The sequence below is a fragment of the Triturus cristatus genome, chromosome 9, assembly GCF_964204655.1.
Source record: "Triturus cristatus chromosome 9, aTriCri1.1, whole genome shotgun sequence".
Taxonomy (NCBI): Eukaryota; Metazoa; Chordata; class Amphibia; order Caudata; family Salamandridae; genus Triturus; species Triturus cristatus.
The window spans coordinates 1,098,625,035-1,098,641,750 of NC_140592.1; the positions used below are offsets into that span (position 1 = coordinate 1,098,625,035).

The 16,716-nt window shown below is 44.4% G+C and overlaps 1 protein-coding gene across 2 annotated transcripts in view; it reads left to right on the plus strand.

The window, feature by feature from the left end:
• The window catches only part of VCPKMT (valosin containing protein lysine methyltransferase), a 111,917-nt gene that overhangs the window by 26,381 nt on the left and 68,820 nt on the right, over positions 1-16,716 (plus strand). For both annotated transcript variants that reach the window (XR_014968900.1, XM_085627001.1), the window contains exon 3: positions 7,721-7,793. Coding sequence is in view for 1 of the 2 variants with exons in the window: in XM_085627001.1 (XP_085483127.1) it covers positions 7,721-7,793 (73 nt within the window). In the remaining variant the exon portion in view is untranslated. The remainder of the gene's footprint in view (positions 1-7,720; positions 7,794-16,716) is intronic.

Sequence of the window (16,716 nt, forward strand, 5' to 3'; positions counted from 1 at the left end):
TCCGCTCCTGTTATAGTTGTAATGTTTATTCCCATGTAACAGGTGGCGAAGCAACTCGGATGCGCACCCCCTTTGCACCAGAGTCTCACAGCAGCTTTATACTAGGTGAGATTGTAGTCCCTCGCGCTATGGAATCCTCCACAAGGACGACCCTTTTGCCAGCAAAGTTGTCCACCCCACCAGGCACCAACTCCCAGGCGTCAGTCCAAACGTGCAGGGTTCAAGCAGCACCTCACCCAACAGTTCACCGCTACCGGGGCCGCAGTCACCATGTCCGTCAGGACGAGAGGGCAGGGGGGGGCAGGGGCCCAACTCACCGCCTAATCCAGAGTCCACATAGCTCGGATCCCAACCAAACGGGCTGCCGGAGAGGGATGCGGCGCCTTCACCCACAGGGCAGCTAGGGGGTCCCAGGCCTGTCACCGGTGCACACGGCAGCGCCGTGGGACATGTTGCAGCGGGCCCTCCATCCGCACAGCGTTGTCTCGGGCCGAGCTGAGTTCAATCTGGCAGCTCCACCATTGTGGAGGCAGGCGCGTTCTGGTCCCGGGCGTCTGGAAAACGGTTCGTTCACGCTGCAGCCAGAGACGGCGGTTCCGGTTTGGCTCTGTCTCGTGCCCACTGGTTTTCTCGTGCAGGGCAGCCGTTCAGGTGGCGAAGAGGCACAGGATAATGACCGGATCACGAGCGGGGCCAGCGGAGCTCTCGTGAAACACGGCTACTCCGCCATGCTGCTCTGCTATAGCCAGGGTAGGTAACTTTTGTGTCCTTGGATCGCATTCAAGTGTATCGTCACTCTTCCGGCTCAATCTCACCAGGCATGCGCGGAGGTCACATGTCTCACAAACTCTGGACTCATACGGGAGGCCCAAATGCGCACTAATAAGAAAGTCAGAAAGACCAATATTATTTTCAAGAATAAATGGTTTCACTGTATACCACCCATCTCCACTCTGATCCCATTTACTTATTAATGCTTTCCCCGCATTAGCAAAATAACTTAGTTTAATTTCATCAAAGCGGATGCCGTGCATGTGAGCTTTCAATCCGTCATTTTAGTATTTTCTGCTCATGCGCAAGAATTTCCCTCCAAGCGACAGCTCGTCATACTGCATAGATGCAGTTGACGCTTGCGCAAAAAGATTTCCCATTAGCAGCCATTTTAGAACTTCGCTCGAGTTACTTATGTTAGTAAACACATATGCAAGCTTCTCTGACCCTTATTTTTGTTGTAGTGCGTATTAGTTTGACACAATACGTAATTAATACAATGTTAGGGAGTTAAATGAGAGGATTGGTTCCGAGCAAGTCTCTTTTCTACGAGTCCTTGCTCCATCAATCCCACAATTGGTTTTATCTGGGGTTATTTACTTCTGATTACCCCAATCCAAACGTGCCAGATCCTCCTCTTTGCTTTAGAGCCTACTCTCCTTTCTGATAAGCAAAAGGAGGTTCTTCATTTCTTTCATTTGCATCTTCGCTTGAATGGTTAGTTCTTGAGGAAATAACATTTGGATATGTGAGCCTATTTCCTTAGAGCGTTTAAAGGCAGCCAAGTAGGTCTTCTACAACATCTTGTTTTCGCACTGTGAAGTGGAATCTAAAACTTCCTAGTTGCTTAAGACTTTAAGATTATGTTGTTTCTGGATACGTATATACTATAACAGTTATTTTTAATGCTATCTGTACCTGATGGAGTTTTCTATTTTACTCCCAGATATGTGTTATAACAACATTCTTTACAGGATCTGAACATTGTTTTGGACATTTTGGTGAAGTCTTCTTTTAAATCCATGCCTTCCTGTAATGCCTTTACATCAATATGTTAACTTTTTGTGCTTCTTGTTACAATTAGTGCTTTATAGTTATGCTCTTTTCTTCAGACATTATGGTTATGTCGTATCAGTCCATACTTCATGTTCAAGATAATTTAGGATTTATATATGAATTAGGAAATCTCTCCTTTTTTTATGCATGATGTGCCCAATCCCCGACAGGGTTGCTCCATCAAAATGTGAGCAAGCCCTCTGTTTTATTACAGAAACAACAAGAGCCTTAACATTGGGTAGTTTTATACCTCTGGTGGAATTGACGCTGAGGAAAGTATCTCAAGCCTTGCCAGGAAGGATGGGTCTTATATCATCTGTTGCTTTGACATACTATGAGCTCCCATTTTGATGATGCTAATGTTGAGTTCTAAATGGGGAAAAGACCATTACATGTGTTTCCAGAACCTCTCCGCAAGACTTATCTGGCGTTTGCATAAGCACCCCACATATATTATGTAACTACTCTCCTCAGATTGATAGTGACTTAATTTGGGATGGCCGTGCTGTGGTAGGTGTTTTGTTCCACGCACTCTGTGTGTTGTCTGTATTCTCTGCTCGACAATCTATTGGCAAGAAAATAAAATAGAGGGCAAGAGTAAGTCAAATTGTTTCTATTAGGGAGAACTGATACTCTTATTTGAAAGTCTCCCTGTGTTGCCACACTCAATCACTTTGTCAAACCGTTTTTATTGCAGGACCAAGTATAAAGTACAGCAACCAGGGCGCATATCAGCAGCGCGGGTTCTCCGTCCCCTCCCATAAGCATTAATTTGTGCCTCATACACAGCCGTACTGCCCACATCCCGGAGGCTGGGCGGCAACACTCATTCGTAAGGTACATTGAGGTAGCACTGATAAGGACGAACTCCCTGTGGGGAAACCCGCTGCCCGCTTTTGATCGTTGGCCCCTTGTTCCCCTAGGTTCGTACTAAGCTTACTGTCTACTTCTATAAAGCCTTAACCCCACTATCCCACCCTCCGCCCTCCCCTCCCTAGTGCCCCCCCCTCTTTGCGCCTAGCAGGAGTAGTTTGTGTGTGGTGAGTAGCGGGAAAAATCCAGTGATCTCTACTCGCGTGTGCTTGGTAGGGGAGCTCATGCCACGACTCTATCCGCTGCGTCATCAGGGTTCTCCGCCTCCTCTCCACTAGTCAGGTTGTCCCTCAAGGCCTGCACAAGCAGTTCCCATGCCGTTGCTGCCGCCTGAGCCCTGTCATCTGGTCTCCGGTTGAGCTAGCTGGATTGCCACACTCAATCACTATATCTGACCCAGCCCTTGGCAGATTTCCGTGTTTGGAACTGGAGTTTGGCATGAACTGGGTGGTTGGGAGAAGGATTCATGAGGTGGGAGTGCGTGGGTCAGGAAATGTGCTATGCCTCCTTTAACGCCACTAATTTTAATCTGTGTCTGGGCTTACATAAATATGCAGAAAGTGTCACGTGAGTTGTTAGTGGGGCAGGAACTTTGCATTAAGGTTATCAAAGCCACTCTTGGTGAATAACCTCACCTAAATGTTATATAAATAAATGTAACATTGCAAAATGTATTTGCTCTACTTTTAAAAAGAAAACAATTGTCTTAGCAGCCATGAATTACACTTCAGCAATGTCCCTTGATGTTGGACAGAAGCAAATGGTGGCCTTTAGGTACGTAGCACCACAAAAAGATGATGGATGGAGTTCTGAAACTTTTCAAACACTCACCCCCTAGTCACAGATATGGATTAAATGAATGAATGAATACAAGTCTTATAAAGTGCGAACTTAGCCCATGGACATCAAGGCGCTGCGGATAGAGATCATGATCAGGGGTGTCCATAGATAGAAGGCTTACAGATGCGTATTGGTAAAGAGCCAGGTCTTCAAGGCATCCGGAATGAGGAATGCGTTTCCAGAATCTAAATTGAGAGAGGAAGGGAGTTCCACAAAGTGTCCGCAGCCAGCGAGAAGGACCATTCCCCCCCCCAATCTAGACTTCCTGAATCTAGGCACAGTCACCAAATTATTGCTGGAAGATCTTAACTGCTTGCCTGGGACATAGCTCCGAAACAGTTTTTTAATTCCTTCGGATCCCGTGTTATAAAAGGTCTTGTGCACCAAACACAGGGCTTTAAACGCAATTCTCCAACCCAGAGGAAGCCAATGAAGGCTCCTGATGTTTGCTGCAGCAGAGTGGAATTTAGGAAGGCCCATCACCAGCCTTGCAGCAGCATTCTGCACAAGTTGGAGTCGGTGTAGGAGACCCTTATTTATCCCTACATAAAGGGCATTACAGTAGTCCAATCTGGACAACACCAGGGCCACCACTGCCTGTTTCCGCAGTGAGAGGGAGAGAAATTGATACATCTTTCTGAGGGTTCTTATCATTCTGAAGCAAGTGGAGACTGTTGTTTTTATTTGGGGGCCCAAGGAGAGGGAGGTATCCACTATGATGCCTAGATTTTTGGCACCGAGGCCAGGATCCAAGCGTATCTGGCCACCAGGTCCTTGACCAAATCTCCTGATTGTCTCAGAAAATTAAAATCTCAGTTTTATCCCCATTGAGTCTTAGATAGTTCTCTACCATCCATGCAGCTACTGCCTGCATGCAGCTGTTAAAATTAGCTGCTGATGCTTCCAACACTCTCAGTGATGGTAATCATGAATTGAGTGTCATCAGCATAGGATAACACTTCTAGGCCAAAAGATCTTACAACCCAGGCAAGCGGTGCTACATAAAGGTTAAAAAGAGTAGGACTCAATGAGGATCCCTGGGGAACTCCGCAGAACAGTCGTTTAGGAGCAGAAAGGAATTGACCCATCTTAACTCTTTGAGCTTGTTCCGTAAGGAAAGATGTAAGCAAGTTAAGGGCAGCGCCCGCAATCCCTATTTCCCGGAGCCTCCCAGCCAATTTAAGGGGAGAGATGGTATTGAAGTCTGCCGTTGGGTCCAGAAGGATCAGTAAGGGGGTGTGAACTGCATTGACCTGTTGTCGAATGTTGTTAAAAACAACGGTTAACACCGTCTCAATACTGTGCTCACTTCTGAACCCATGTTGCGAGCCATCGAGCAAATGATGAACCTCCAGATGGGTGCTAAGATGGAGGTTCAGGTGTTTCTCCAAGATTTTAGCTGGGACGGGCAACAGGGAAATAGGCCGGTAGTTCTTAGTTCTGCCGGATCCAGAGAAGGCTTCTTTAAGAGAGGTTTAACCACTGCCGTTTTCCAGGCAGTGGGATACTGGCGAGAAGTAATAACGGCATTAAGGACTCCGGTCAAAGGAGGCACAATGGCCTCTATTCCTAGTTTCAGGATCTTCAGGGGACAGGGCTCCATAGGGGAACCAGAACTAATTCCCCTTAACCGCTCCGTGTCTTCTTGAAGTACAGGGAGAAATGTGCTCAAGCGGCAGTCCTTTGGAGGAGCCACCAGAGAAGGGAAGATCAATCTTTGACCCTCCAACATTGGATATCTCCAGGGAGGAATATCTGTCCTTGATTTTGTCATAAAAAAAGCAAGCCATTTTATCACATAGCTCCTGGGAGACCTCAGTGTTTGCAGAGGCCGAAGGGGCTAGGAGGGAGTTAATCACAGTGAAGATTTCCCTCTGGGATATGATGGATTCCTTCATCTTAGAATAATAGATAACCTTTTCCTCATTAATAGCTAGCCTATATTCCTTCAATCTACGTTTATGCAGGTCCCTTTCGGCTGAGCTAAGCTCACGGCGCCATATTCTTTCCTGCTGTCGGCATACCTGCCTAAGTTTCCTCAACCTTTCGGTGAACCAAGGCGCCGAAGGGCGTTTTCTGGCCACATAATGCTTCTTAAGAGGGGCAAGAGAGTCCAGAGCAGCAAAGAGCCAGTTGGAAAAATCATCATAAATTGAGTTAACATCCGGGTGGGGAAGCCAGTAATAATTGCTAACCTTAATTAGAAGATCCTCCTTATTTATGCAGCTAAGGTTTCTCTTCATCTCCACCCTGTTCTTAAAATGGGGATCTGGGTGAGATTCTGCAATTCGCATAAAAAATGGAATGGCGTAATGATCAGACCAAGAGAGTGGGATGGGATCATTCACCTCTATCCTAGGATCGTTAGAGAAGATCCCATCCAAAATGTGTCCTGCCGTATAAGAAGGGCTCCTCACCAACTGAGGGAGGCCAAAGGAATCCATAGATTCCAGGAAAACCTGTGTTTCAGAGCACAGCGTTTTCTCCAAATGGAAATTTAAGTCACCCAAAAGAGTGACATTGGATCTAGCCAGGTAAGGCTCAATCTAATTACTAAAATCCTGATTAAACATTCCTCTTGGTCCGGGAGGCCGGTAGGTGACTACTCCCACAAATGTAACAGTGGGTAGGATCTTCAGGGAGAAATATAGGGCCTGATAGGGATATGAGGGAGTGGTGAGGGGCTCAGTGAAGCAGGAGAAGGTGTCTTTATAAAGTACTCCCAAACCCCCCCCCCCCCCCCCTCCCCCCCTCCCCCCCCTCCCCCCTCCCCCATCCTTCCTTCCCTATGAAGTCTGGTAAGAGCATACCCTGCGGGGATGGCCTCTGCCAGGTCAGGCCCTGAGCAATCTCTAGCCCAGGTTTCAGTAATAAATACCCTGTCAGGCCTACGAAGGGAGACAAAATCATTAAATTCTACCCTATGTTTAATCGGAGACTTGGCGTTCAGGAGATACCCCGAAAAGGACTGTTTCGTGGGTAAGCGGTAGGGCGGACACGTATCCCCTTGGGATTTCTTAGCTACCCCCAACAAAATGACTGTCTTACAGTTAACACACTCATATACCTGACAGTTAGTCCAGTGTTCACCATCCATCGACCTGCAGTGCACATCCTTTTGTCCTTAAAGCCCCAAGAGCTGTCCTCTCGTGTAAACAAGGGGCTTTCCAGGATCTACAATAAGAAGTCCAGCGTCTCTGGCACAAGGCTCAAACTTGGCGCAGACGAGCTTGCCTTTTGCGTGCCTTCGGCACACCCACTGTGCACGTCCGCTGCGCGCCCAGCCCGGCATGCTGATTAAATAGCTGGGCCGATCAGGAACAACTAGAGCGCTGCCCGTCGATCAGGGACAGGAAATGGAGTAGAGAAGGAAGAGTGAAACACTCCCCTCCCTCCACACAATCGGCGAGCCGTGGTGGACCGGGGAAGGAGCAAAAGACGCCCACAATCCCCCCCCTCCCGAAATGAGGAGAAAAGCGGGAGAGTGCCAGAAAAGAATGCAGAAGTCCCACAGAAGTAAACCATTAAAATAGTAATTTTTAAAAATATTCCCCCATTAGAACACACACAATGATTCAATACAAATTTTTAAATCGCAGTCAAATGCATCGTTCTTTTGCTCACCGTGCCACTTCAGTTTGGACCCAGCCATATGCAAATCAGTTGTGACCCTGGCATTACCATGCGGCAACTTTATTGCATATTATTTATCTCCTTGCAGTAAGATACTTGCAGCAAACATCCAAATGCGATGCCAGCTGTCCATTTGCTCCTTACCTTAAACCACAGGTAAACGCTTTGGAACAAACTGCAACTGGAAACTGGTTCTGCTTGGTCTGGATATATCTGTTATGTGGATGGTTGGGTGTGCCAAACAAAATTGTCGCTTTACTTACAGATGAGTGATCGTAGTGTGCGCTCTGAATTTTGTTAGCTTGACACCAGGGACATTCATACGTAGCACAGTTTGTTTAAAAAACACAAACCAGCCCTTAATGATTCGGTACATGTTTGTATTACACCACTTTAGACACATGCCAGAAAAGCCATGCATTTGAGTTGTTAAACCATACAGCTATATAGGTTTGCATACTATGTTAATTATTTTCAGAACGGCAGTTACGCGTATGTGTGTGATTTGTGTTTTTTTTTTTTACATTTTATACTTTTTTATTTCTAGGGGTGAGGATGTGTCGGACTTTTGTCCCACACCTGACTACATACTCATTGCAGACTGCATTTACTATGAAGAGGTGAGTATCCGATTTGCAGACGATGGACTGCTTTTACATTTGTTTCATTAAAATTGCATACATAATCTTAAATCTGCTAAAAGCTTCTCTCAATTTACATGCCTAACTAAACAAGACGGAATTTATGAGCCATCGAAGCCCAGTTCAGTAGCCGTAATTCGACTTTTTTGCTGTAAATGTCTGTTGCTTTTTAAAAATGCTGAGCAAGATTTTCAGAAGTAAGGTTTTCAGTTTTTAAAAGCACACCAAATTCCACTGGAATACATTATCTATCTTCAAAGGTATTTATTTGAAAAAGATATAAATGTATAATACATTAGTTTTAGGTTGTCTGTCCCATAGCTTGTGCAGCCTAATTGGGTTTCTGTCGCACCTTTAATTACCCCCATGCTGTAGACATCTTACACCGAAACGCAGGGTTTAAGAATATACACGACAGCCGAGTGTATAGTTTTATAGGACTGTATCAGTTATTCAAGTTGCTAAGCCTGTGCATAAAAAAAACAGATTATACAGGGTCTCCAACCTTTTCTGTTATGAGAGCTATTTTTGATCAATGAAAATCATGCCGAGCTACTATTATTAATATTGTAAGAGAGACCACATTAGACAAGTTTACATTAGTGACCACCATATGCAAGTTTACCAGCAGTGATCACTGTAGTGTATCAGGCAGAGTTGCAAGCAGTAATGTAATTTTTTTTCTTCAATTTTAAATTTGTTTAAATGGGTAATAGATAACAGCCATAATCCCACCCCCTACCACATTATCTATCACTTATATATCAGTTTTAAATATATTTTAGAAATTCAGCCATTTTTCTCCAAACATCAGCTTACAAGTTCTGAAAATACACGCATTAGTTTCGAATACACACTCTCAATTTTGGTACACAAACACAGGTTCAATGAAGCAAAAGCTTCTAATTTAGTAGGCATAGCTGCACACAGGAGAGCTACTTGCAGGTAGCTTGAGAGCCGCCTGGCTCACTTCAACTCTTAGCGACCTATGGTTATGAACCAATAGTTTTCGTAGGTGTTGGCTATAACACATGCATCCGATTATTTGAGCCTTTAGATGCTTCAAGCAATCAATGGTATAGTTTTTAGGTCTGGCTTGAGAGGGCCTCTCACTAGGTTAATACATCCAAATTAACTTAAGAATGATTCTTGCTTCTCATTAGCGCATATCTTGATTTTCATCAGTATATTACAGTTTGGGTTTCTGACTGATGGGATTGAGTAAATATGTGAAACATTAGAATCCCTTTTATCCACCTGAAACCGGTAGATACATACCAGGAAAACTGAAGGAAGGTTAACCAGCCTTCTATTTCCATTTTTTGTTCCCGTCATGTGTCCAGCAGCAATACAGAATTCAAATATTTAAAAATAAATTCATGCAGATTTGCACATTATTTTGTCACTATCCAGTTACAAAACGTTAAATAACTGTACCCTCTAAAACCATTTATGTTATGAAAATCATCAGTTCTTACTAAAGTCATAAAATGAGAACTTCGAAATCGCTTTAGCTATCTTGCCGAGCTAATGCCCTCAAATATAATACACGAGAGAGGAGCCAGCCTTTCCTCAGCCATTGTTTGTTGTATGTGGCACTCATGACACATGGAACATTGATTGTTCACTGGCCTACATTGGTTGATTAGATATGAATCTGCATAAAGACTTTTTTAAACATTTTACTCTGCGTTATGTACTACTCTGCAAGATCACTGGGTTTATGCTGTAGTCTGACGTGCAAGTGTATGGCATTGGTGATCAAGCTCCAGGAAAGTGACTTGAACTGTGTCAGTATATAGGTCTGGTGGCCTAGCTCCTGTTACCCTATCCATTACCTCTGCACCGGTCACACAGACCCTTTACCCGCACTGTCAATACTAAACTCTCTCATGGCTCCTGAACACAGCCCCTAGCGCGTACCACTGTCCCCAGGATAACTTTTAACTTGTGAAGGTCTTTTTCTGGAATGGTCACACTCTATCTTTATTCGCTACTTTTGGCCGATTGTGAATTTCCCCTATGTCTTTGGCCTGCTGCAGGTCATATCTTCATTGTTAAGCTGGTTGAAGGAAAAACCCAGCACAAAGTCCACATCCTATTCCGGTACTTTGTATACCTATTGATGAAGTTTGATACCTCTGTCAGAGCAAGAACCGAGTCTCCCAAACTTGGTTTCTTTTCCTGCTGGGTGAGCTGTTAATACCTGACCTGGTCTGAACTGTGTCACTGAGGGCGTCTCCTGCCTTAGAACCCCACTGAACAGGCTCTAACCATACTGGGGTTAATCGGGCTTATGGAGACATGCTACAGAGAGAATCCATGTTCTTACACAAATCCTCCACATCAGAGGTTGAACCTATCTACTTCCAGTGGCTTGGTACCATTTCATCCATACCAGGGGTTTCTAGGACTGATCCTTGGGTGCTGGAGATCCCATGAATCCCCATGGTACGCTTTATTTACCAAAAGCACATTTTAAAAGTGGAGGAAACCTAGCTTCTAGGTTGAGGTTAGATTCTTCAGGCAAAATACCCAGGAGGAATACAGTAGCTAAAAAGAAGAGAAAACAGCCCTTACAGTATCTTGACTGGTACAACTTTTTCTGGAATCCTACGTAATGCATTTTGCCACGCTTTTTTAAGTAGAGATGCAGAAATATGTAGTGATAACTCCAACGTAGTCCAAGTGCTCAAAGACGAAGTTTATTGATAACCTGCCTTTAATTGACTCCCCTCTTGCCAGCACAGAGGCAACTGGCAAGAGTAGAACCCTCGCACCGAAGGGCTCTATCATGACCTCAAGTAAAGATTGTCCACAAAAGATGCCTTAAAGACATAACAAAGTACATGCCCATACCTTCTCTGCATCTCAATATGGAGGCCTCAAATTACTTCTCAAATAGAAATTGTAAGTATTTTTCACTGTATCTCTGAATCAATTATTCATGGAGACAGAGACAAGAAATTCTCTCTGCCTGTACGTTCTGACCAGTAGGGACACCCCACCCACCCTCAGTGCCTTTGGTTTCTGGATATTCTGGTTATAAGTTCAGGCGTAGAACAACCAGCACAGAGCTATATCTCTAATGAAATACCCTATGAACATCTGCGGGAGAATATCAGGCAATCTCTTGTATTTTAAGTTTTCTCACTGGAGGGAGTGGCAATGCCAGAGTAGGACCCAAAAGCAGCGTTGTCAAATGTTGTCAGACCGGCCCCCATCCTGCATGTAGTGGGTGAGCCTGACCACTACAAGGGATGTTTGGGGCAAATCCCCCCCCCCTTCCAAGAATTTTTTTTTCAAAGAAAAAATTACAGATATGGTGCGTTTACCACACAATTTCACTATAGAATCTTGTCCAGTGAGTGATTGGAGACAGCCTGAATGGCTTGATGAATGAATAGTTGGATGGTGAGGAGTGGATGGATTAGAATTCAAGAATGGATGACTATGGATAAAGACTTAGCTACGTGGAGCAAATGGTCGCAATGCACTGAGCAACTGTGGGGGATTTAGTGTTCATTTGGCCTACTGCATTAAAAAATTCCCTCCCAAACACTACCCCTACCAATTTAGTGCCTCAAAGAACTAAACTCAAATCATTCAGCTTTGACCTAAAATGGGATAGAGAAGGAGATAACTATGTAGTGGTTGAATTGCACAACCTGAGACCAGGAAACATTCATCCATCCCAGCTTCCCCTTGACCACATTGTATTACCCTAGGCAGTTATTTTTTCCCCAGTGCCTCCTTTTCCTTCATCACATCAGAGCATCTTGAAATACATCAGTTCGGGTGTGCGCTGCACAAAAGCAAAATACTATGTTACTTTACTCCATCTTTAGCAACACCCAAGGCCACGTCTAAGGGGGGTAAAAAGACTTTTGACTTTCCTCTTGTTTCACTAATAGCTTTGTCGTTAGGGCAGTGGTGTTGAGGGTATGGATGTTTCCAAGTTCATAATTATAATCTATCACTTCTAATAATTGCCACTAAATGCAATGGCTTAATTTAATATACTAAACGGAAATGCAGTGAAACTGCCTCATTATAAAGAGACATTGTTTTGAAGATTCTTTTTCGTTTATGTACTCGACTCTGAGCCAAGCTGCAGCAGGCCACTCACCCCTCCTTTGCCTATAGCCTTGAAGGTCAGTGCTGCTTGTGATGACCCTGCAGGAGGCAGGAACCACCTAAATGCAAAAACAAATGGTTTTGAAGAGAGATTGTTTTCACAGGGCACACTTTAAAACCATTTGTTGTACAGTGTTTATTTTTCAAGCGCTGAAGTTCTTCAGGCAGGAACCGTAACCGGTCCGACCTACCAGGAAGAAAACAGACCCTGACAGCAGCGAAACTGTCCCCCACCCTGCCATATGCCCCATGTCTGGCAGCGTCAATCCATGCCTGGGGGCGACTTATATGGCAAAGGAGTTGTTGTAAGGGTAAAGGGTGTTGCTTGGCGAAGAGTTTATACTGTTTGTGATGTTTACTTCAAAATGGCAATATATCTATGTTACAAACATTCAATAAAAAAGCATTGGAACAGCAAACGTAACTCCGTAATAATTTTACAAACAACCTTCACATATTGCTAAACTGTTGTTGGAGCTCACTGAACTAAAATGCTACAATTGGTCGAAGAGGAGAGCGTAGAGCGGCAAAAAAACAATACAATTTAAAAGCAAAATGTTACACCCAAACCCCCACTCAAATACCGTTCATTAGTAAGTATCCCTGTGCTTCCAATTCTGAAAACCAGCATTCTTAACACTGCAGAGTTTCAAGTGTCTAACCCCAATACAGATATTCACTCACTTTCTAGGAAAGGCCATGGTAGACTCCACTTGTGAGAAGACCAGTTGCTTCCCTAGTGTTCCCCCATGTGTCTCGCTGGGAAAAGCACGACTGCTAGACTACAGCTGTTAGTTTTCTCTTCCCGAGTAGCGTTTGAAGGTGTAAGTCTGAAAAGTCCAAACAACTGTGCCAGCGCAGACTTCAGCAGGATTGCTAAACACTATTTTTACCGTCGGTGCAGCCATTCAAAGCCACCATTACTACCTCGCTGTGAGGCGCACCTGCCCTCTGTTTCTCAATGTTGTCTGGGAATACCTGAAAGATAGTTACCAGCTGGCTATCCCCTTCATATTGCATTCCCAACCGATCCACCCTAACCCTCTCGAATTCTCTGGCCACTGATTCTGCTGGTAGAGCTGTCGGAACCCCAGGACTCAAAGGTGGGAACCCACTGCAAGGGTTATAAAGGGCCTGTTTCCTTTTATTCAACGTCAGAATGGAATTTACCACACAGAGCTTCCATCTTGGAATGTGTCACTTGCGTCTTGACAGTGTGCATTCTTCTTAAGTGATTCTCCTGTTTTACTCCACAGCATTACCGCCATCGTAATATGTGCCATTTTATCAGCAAAGTAGTTATGACTGGCGTTAATGGCATCAAAGCCATTTTTCTGTTGTCAGCTCCACCTTCTGTGAAGTGTCCAAAACGGTCTGTCTCTTTAGGCTCATTCTTATGAGCAACATTAGGGTGCAAAAAATCCTCTTTTGATTTTTGCTTTGTCTGCCACAGTGTCTTAGTTGGAAAGTAAACTGCTGCTGAAACACTGATATCCAGTGGCAGAATAAGTCACCAGGGACTTGGTGCACTGTTCTGGACATAGTCCCAGGCTCCACTCGCAGGGGCGCAGCCTCAAGGGTGGTGGCAACTGTGGCAGCTTGGGTTGCCTCTCTGCTGACAGCCCAAATGTGGCATGGTTCTCCTTACTCCCTCCAGCAATCCATCAAGTCTCCACATTCAGCATCCCCTTCCTCCCACCCCTCATTTTACAGTGTGCTTAAAAAACAAGAAAACCCCCTATGTGAACAGTCGAGGACTGTCATCCCTGAACAAGATGATGAACCCTGACTCACCACCACTCAAAGGTCTCGACACCCATAGGCATAATTCATATGTGAATACATGCCTCATTCTTTATTACAATCACTACTGACCTCAGCGTACATCTGCTATCCACTCCCCAAACTAAAGGACTTTGTCTCAAATTGATGCTTGATTTATCTGCATGAGGGGATACAAAGACTGCAAATGATTTGCATATGGCCATGTCTGAACTGGGGTGGCAGAGTGGGCTAAAGAACGGTGATGGATTAAACCCAGATCAGTTGACTGGGGGTGAGTGCTTGCAATGTTCAACACTCCGTCCATCATTTCCTTTGGTTTTTGCAAATGATACTCTCCATGTTCTTCTCCCCTAAGTACTCTATTCCCAGGGTCTATTCTTGCACCCTACCTCCTTTTACTTTCCTCAAACACACCTATTCCTGAAGAACCCAATACTTACACCAAACCCATGCTTCAAAATATTCCACCAGCATACCCTAATACTCCACAATCACAATACATCCTATAACCATAATCTCCAGATCTAGCCATCCTAAACACCACCAAAGACCAATCTGCACAAGCATCCCCAAATAACCACTTTCTCTCAACTTAGTTACACATCACACCAACCATCTCCTATTCATGACATCACACCTGTCAAACCTGGTCAATGAACAGTAGCACTTTAGTTTGTAACTCATATTTTGTAGCATATCTGCCCTCTATCTAAAGCGGAGCTTGATACTATTGCTCTTACTTAAAGGGATTCTGCTCACACTCTATACCACCATCTTAACTCTAGGGTGCACTGTCCCCTGCCTCTGTAGAGCAGTAAAAAACTGGTGGGCGTGGGGAGGGTGCCTTTATCCACAAGAAATAGCTCAAATGCAGACTGGTTAACTGAAAAAACTCCTCACACTGGATATTATAAGGCATGATAGCTTAACGGATGAGGTTGAACATCCTATACTTCCCACCTGTTGGCAAAAATAGTTTCACTGATGGTTCCCTTGATTTATAGCGCTCATCTCTTCTGATCAGATTATCTGGGAGGTTTCATCGTCCATTAGGGAAAAATACTAAGGCGCAGACTTATCCCTTTTCCAAATCGTTCCTATTTGACTACAACCTATTGCAACATTTAATATTTGCTACCCACAATAACTGCTCTACCCTGTCCCTGATTTTTTTCTTTTTAATTAAAGTACACGACAGACAAAACTCTAACCCTCTCAAATTGAAATGATCAGACGTCCTTCATTCCTTTCAAAATTCTGACTGTAGGAGGCTGGCTCTATATTTAGTGTACTAAAAGGAAGTTCACTGTTCAGAGATTCCAGGGATCCCCAATTAGCATGTAGAGGTTAAAGCAGATAATTCTAATGCTCTTTTTGTGGGTGGTAGTGTAAGCGAGTAGTTCGGCTTATCAAAGGGTAGGGTTAAGCATTTGTTGTCACACACCGAGGCAATAAATAAAACACACACTCAAGAATAAATCAGAGACTAAATGGTAAAAAATAAAGTTGTATCTTTATATTTTTAGAAACCAAGAACTTTGTTCAACAGTCAAATGCTTTTATATGTCGATTTGTAAGCAAATGCAGTTCAAGAGACACATGCTTATGAGTTTCAAACAGCGGTAACTACCGTCAGACAGATACCGTCGCGGTCAGGGAGAAGCAAATCATAGTATTAGATGGGAGACTACCGCCAACACATTTACCGTTGTGGTCGATGGAAGCACCACTCTGCCATGGAGTTTTGGGGGACAAAGGTCGCCCAGAGTTCAGGGAAGTTCTACTCCAGGGGAGTCGGAGTTTTGGAAGTCCCATGGCTCGGACACAGCAGGCAGTTCTGGGTTATTTGGGTCAGAGATGCTGGAAGTCTTGGGATGCAGAATTAGTTATTCACTGGTGGCATTCAGCTATAGATGCGGTGAGGGCCATCTGTCGCGGTTGGGTCGTGCCCAAGTTGCTGATTTCAGGCAGTGTACTCCACCAGAAAGGAGGTACAGGTTCACAGGAGCCGGGCTGTTTCCAGCATTGGTCGCAGTTGTACTAGGTCAATTCCATCAACACAGTCCGTGCCTGTCTTTACCTTGTGGCGGTCTTTACCGGCAGCGTGCCGGGGACAAGTACCACTAGTCCAAAGGGAGGTCCCAGGCAATTGGCGAAGACTGGCGGGTCTCTGGGTTTCTTGGAAGCTGCACAGGTTTCAGGGAGGGACGGCAGGCCACAGTTGAGTCCTTTTGCCATCGGCAGGGTTTGGTGCAGGTTTCTTCTGCAGCAAGGCTCAGTTCCTGGATCAGCAACATGTCTTCTTCCCTGGTCGTCTTTAGGTCCATGGAATCTGAGGTTCAGGTCTCTTGGATCAACCTACATACTAAATCTAGCGGCGTTGCATGGGGGGACAGATAGTAGCCAATAGCCTACATACCTTTAGGGTGTCTACATCTTCTAGTGTCCACTTCTGTGGGGAGGGGCACTACCCTAGCTTTGATTTGAGGTTTTGCCATTATCTTAAGGTAGTGGAATTTCAGTAGAAGGGTTCACCTCCTTCGCCTCGCCCTGGGGGAGTGCAGGCTGAGGGGAGGGAGGGGGACCCTCCTCCTCATCTAATTAATTTGTCTACCTTTCTTCCTAGCAAGACAAACTTGGGTTTTGACTCATGGGCAGCAGGGCCAAGTCAAAAGTACTGAATAGAACAAAAGGGATGCCGGTGCTGCACTGAATTTTAGGGGAGATTTTGTCAAATGAAAAGATTAAATCAAATCCATTTTATCCATTTATTGGCTGTTTTTAATCAAAAAATATTTATGCAAATTTTTCTTATTTTTTGCACGGTAGTATTTAGAACATTTCAACAATATCAGTGAAAATAAGGACAAACATTAAGAAACATTTCAAATATTTACATAACATTACATAGACACATACATATCATCACACCACTAGCATACCTCAGACATTCAGACAATGGAACAACATTAGTTTGACA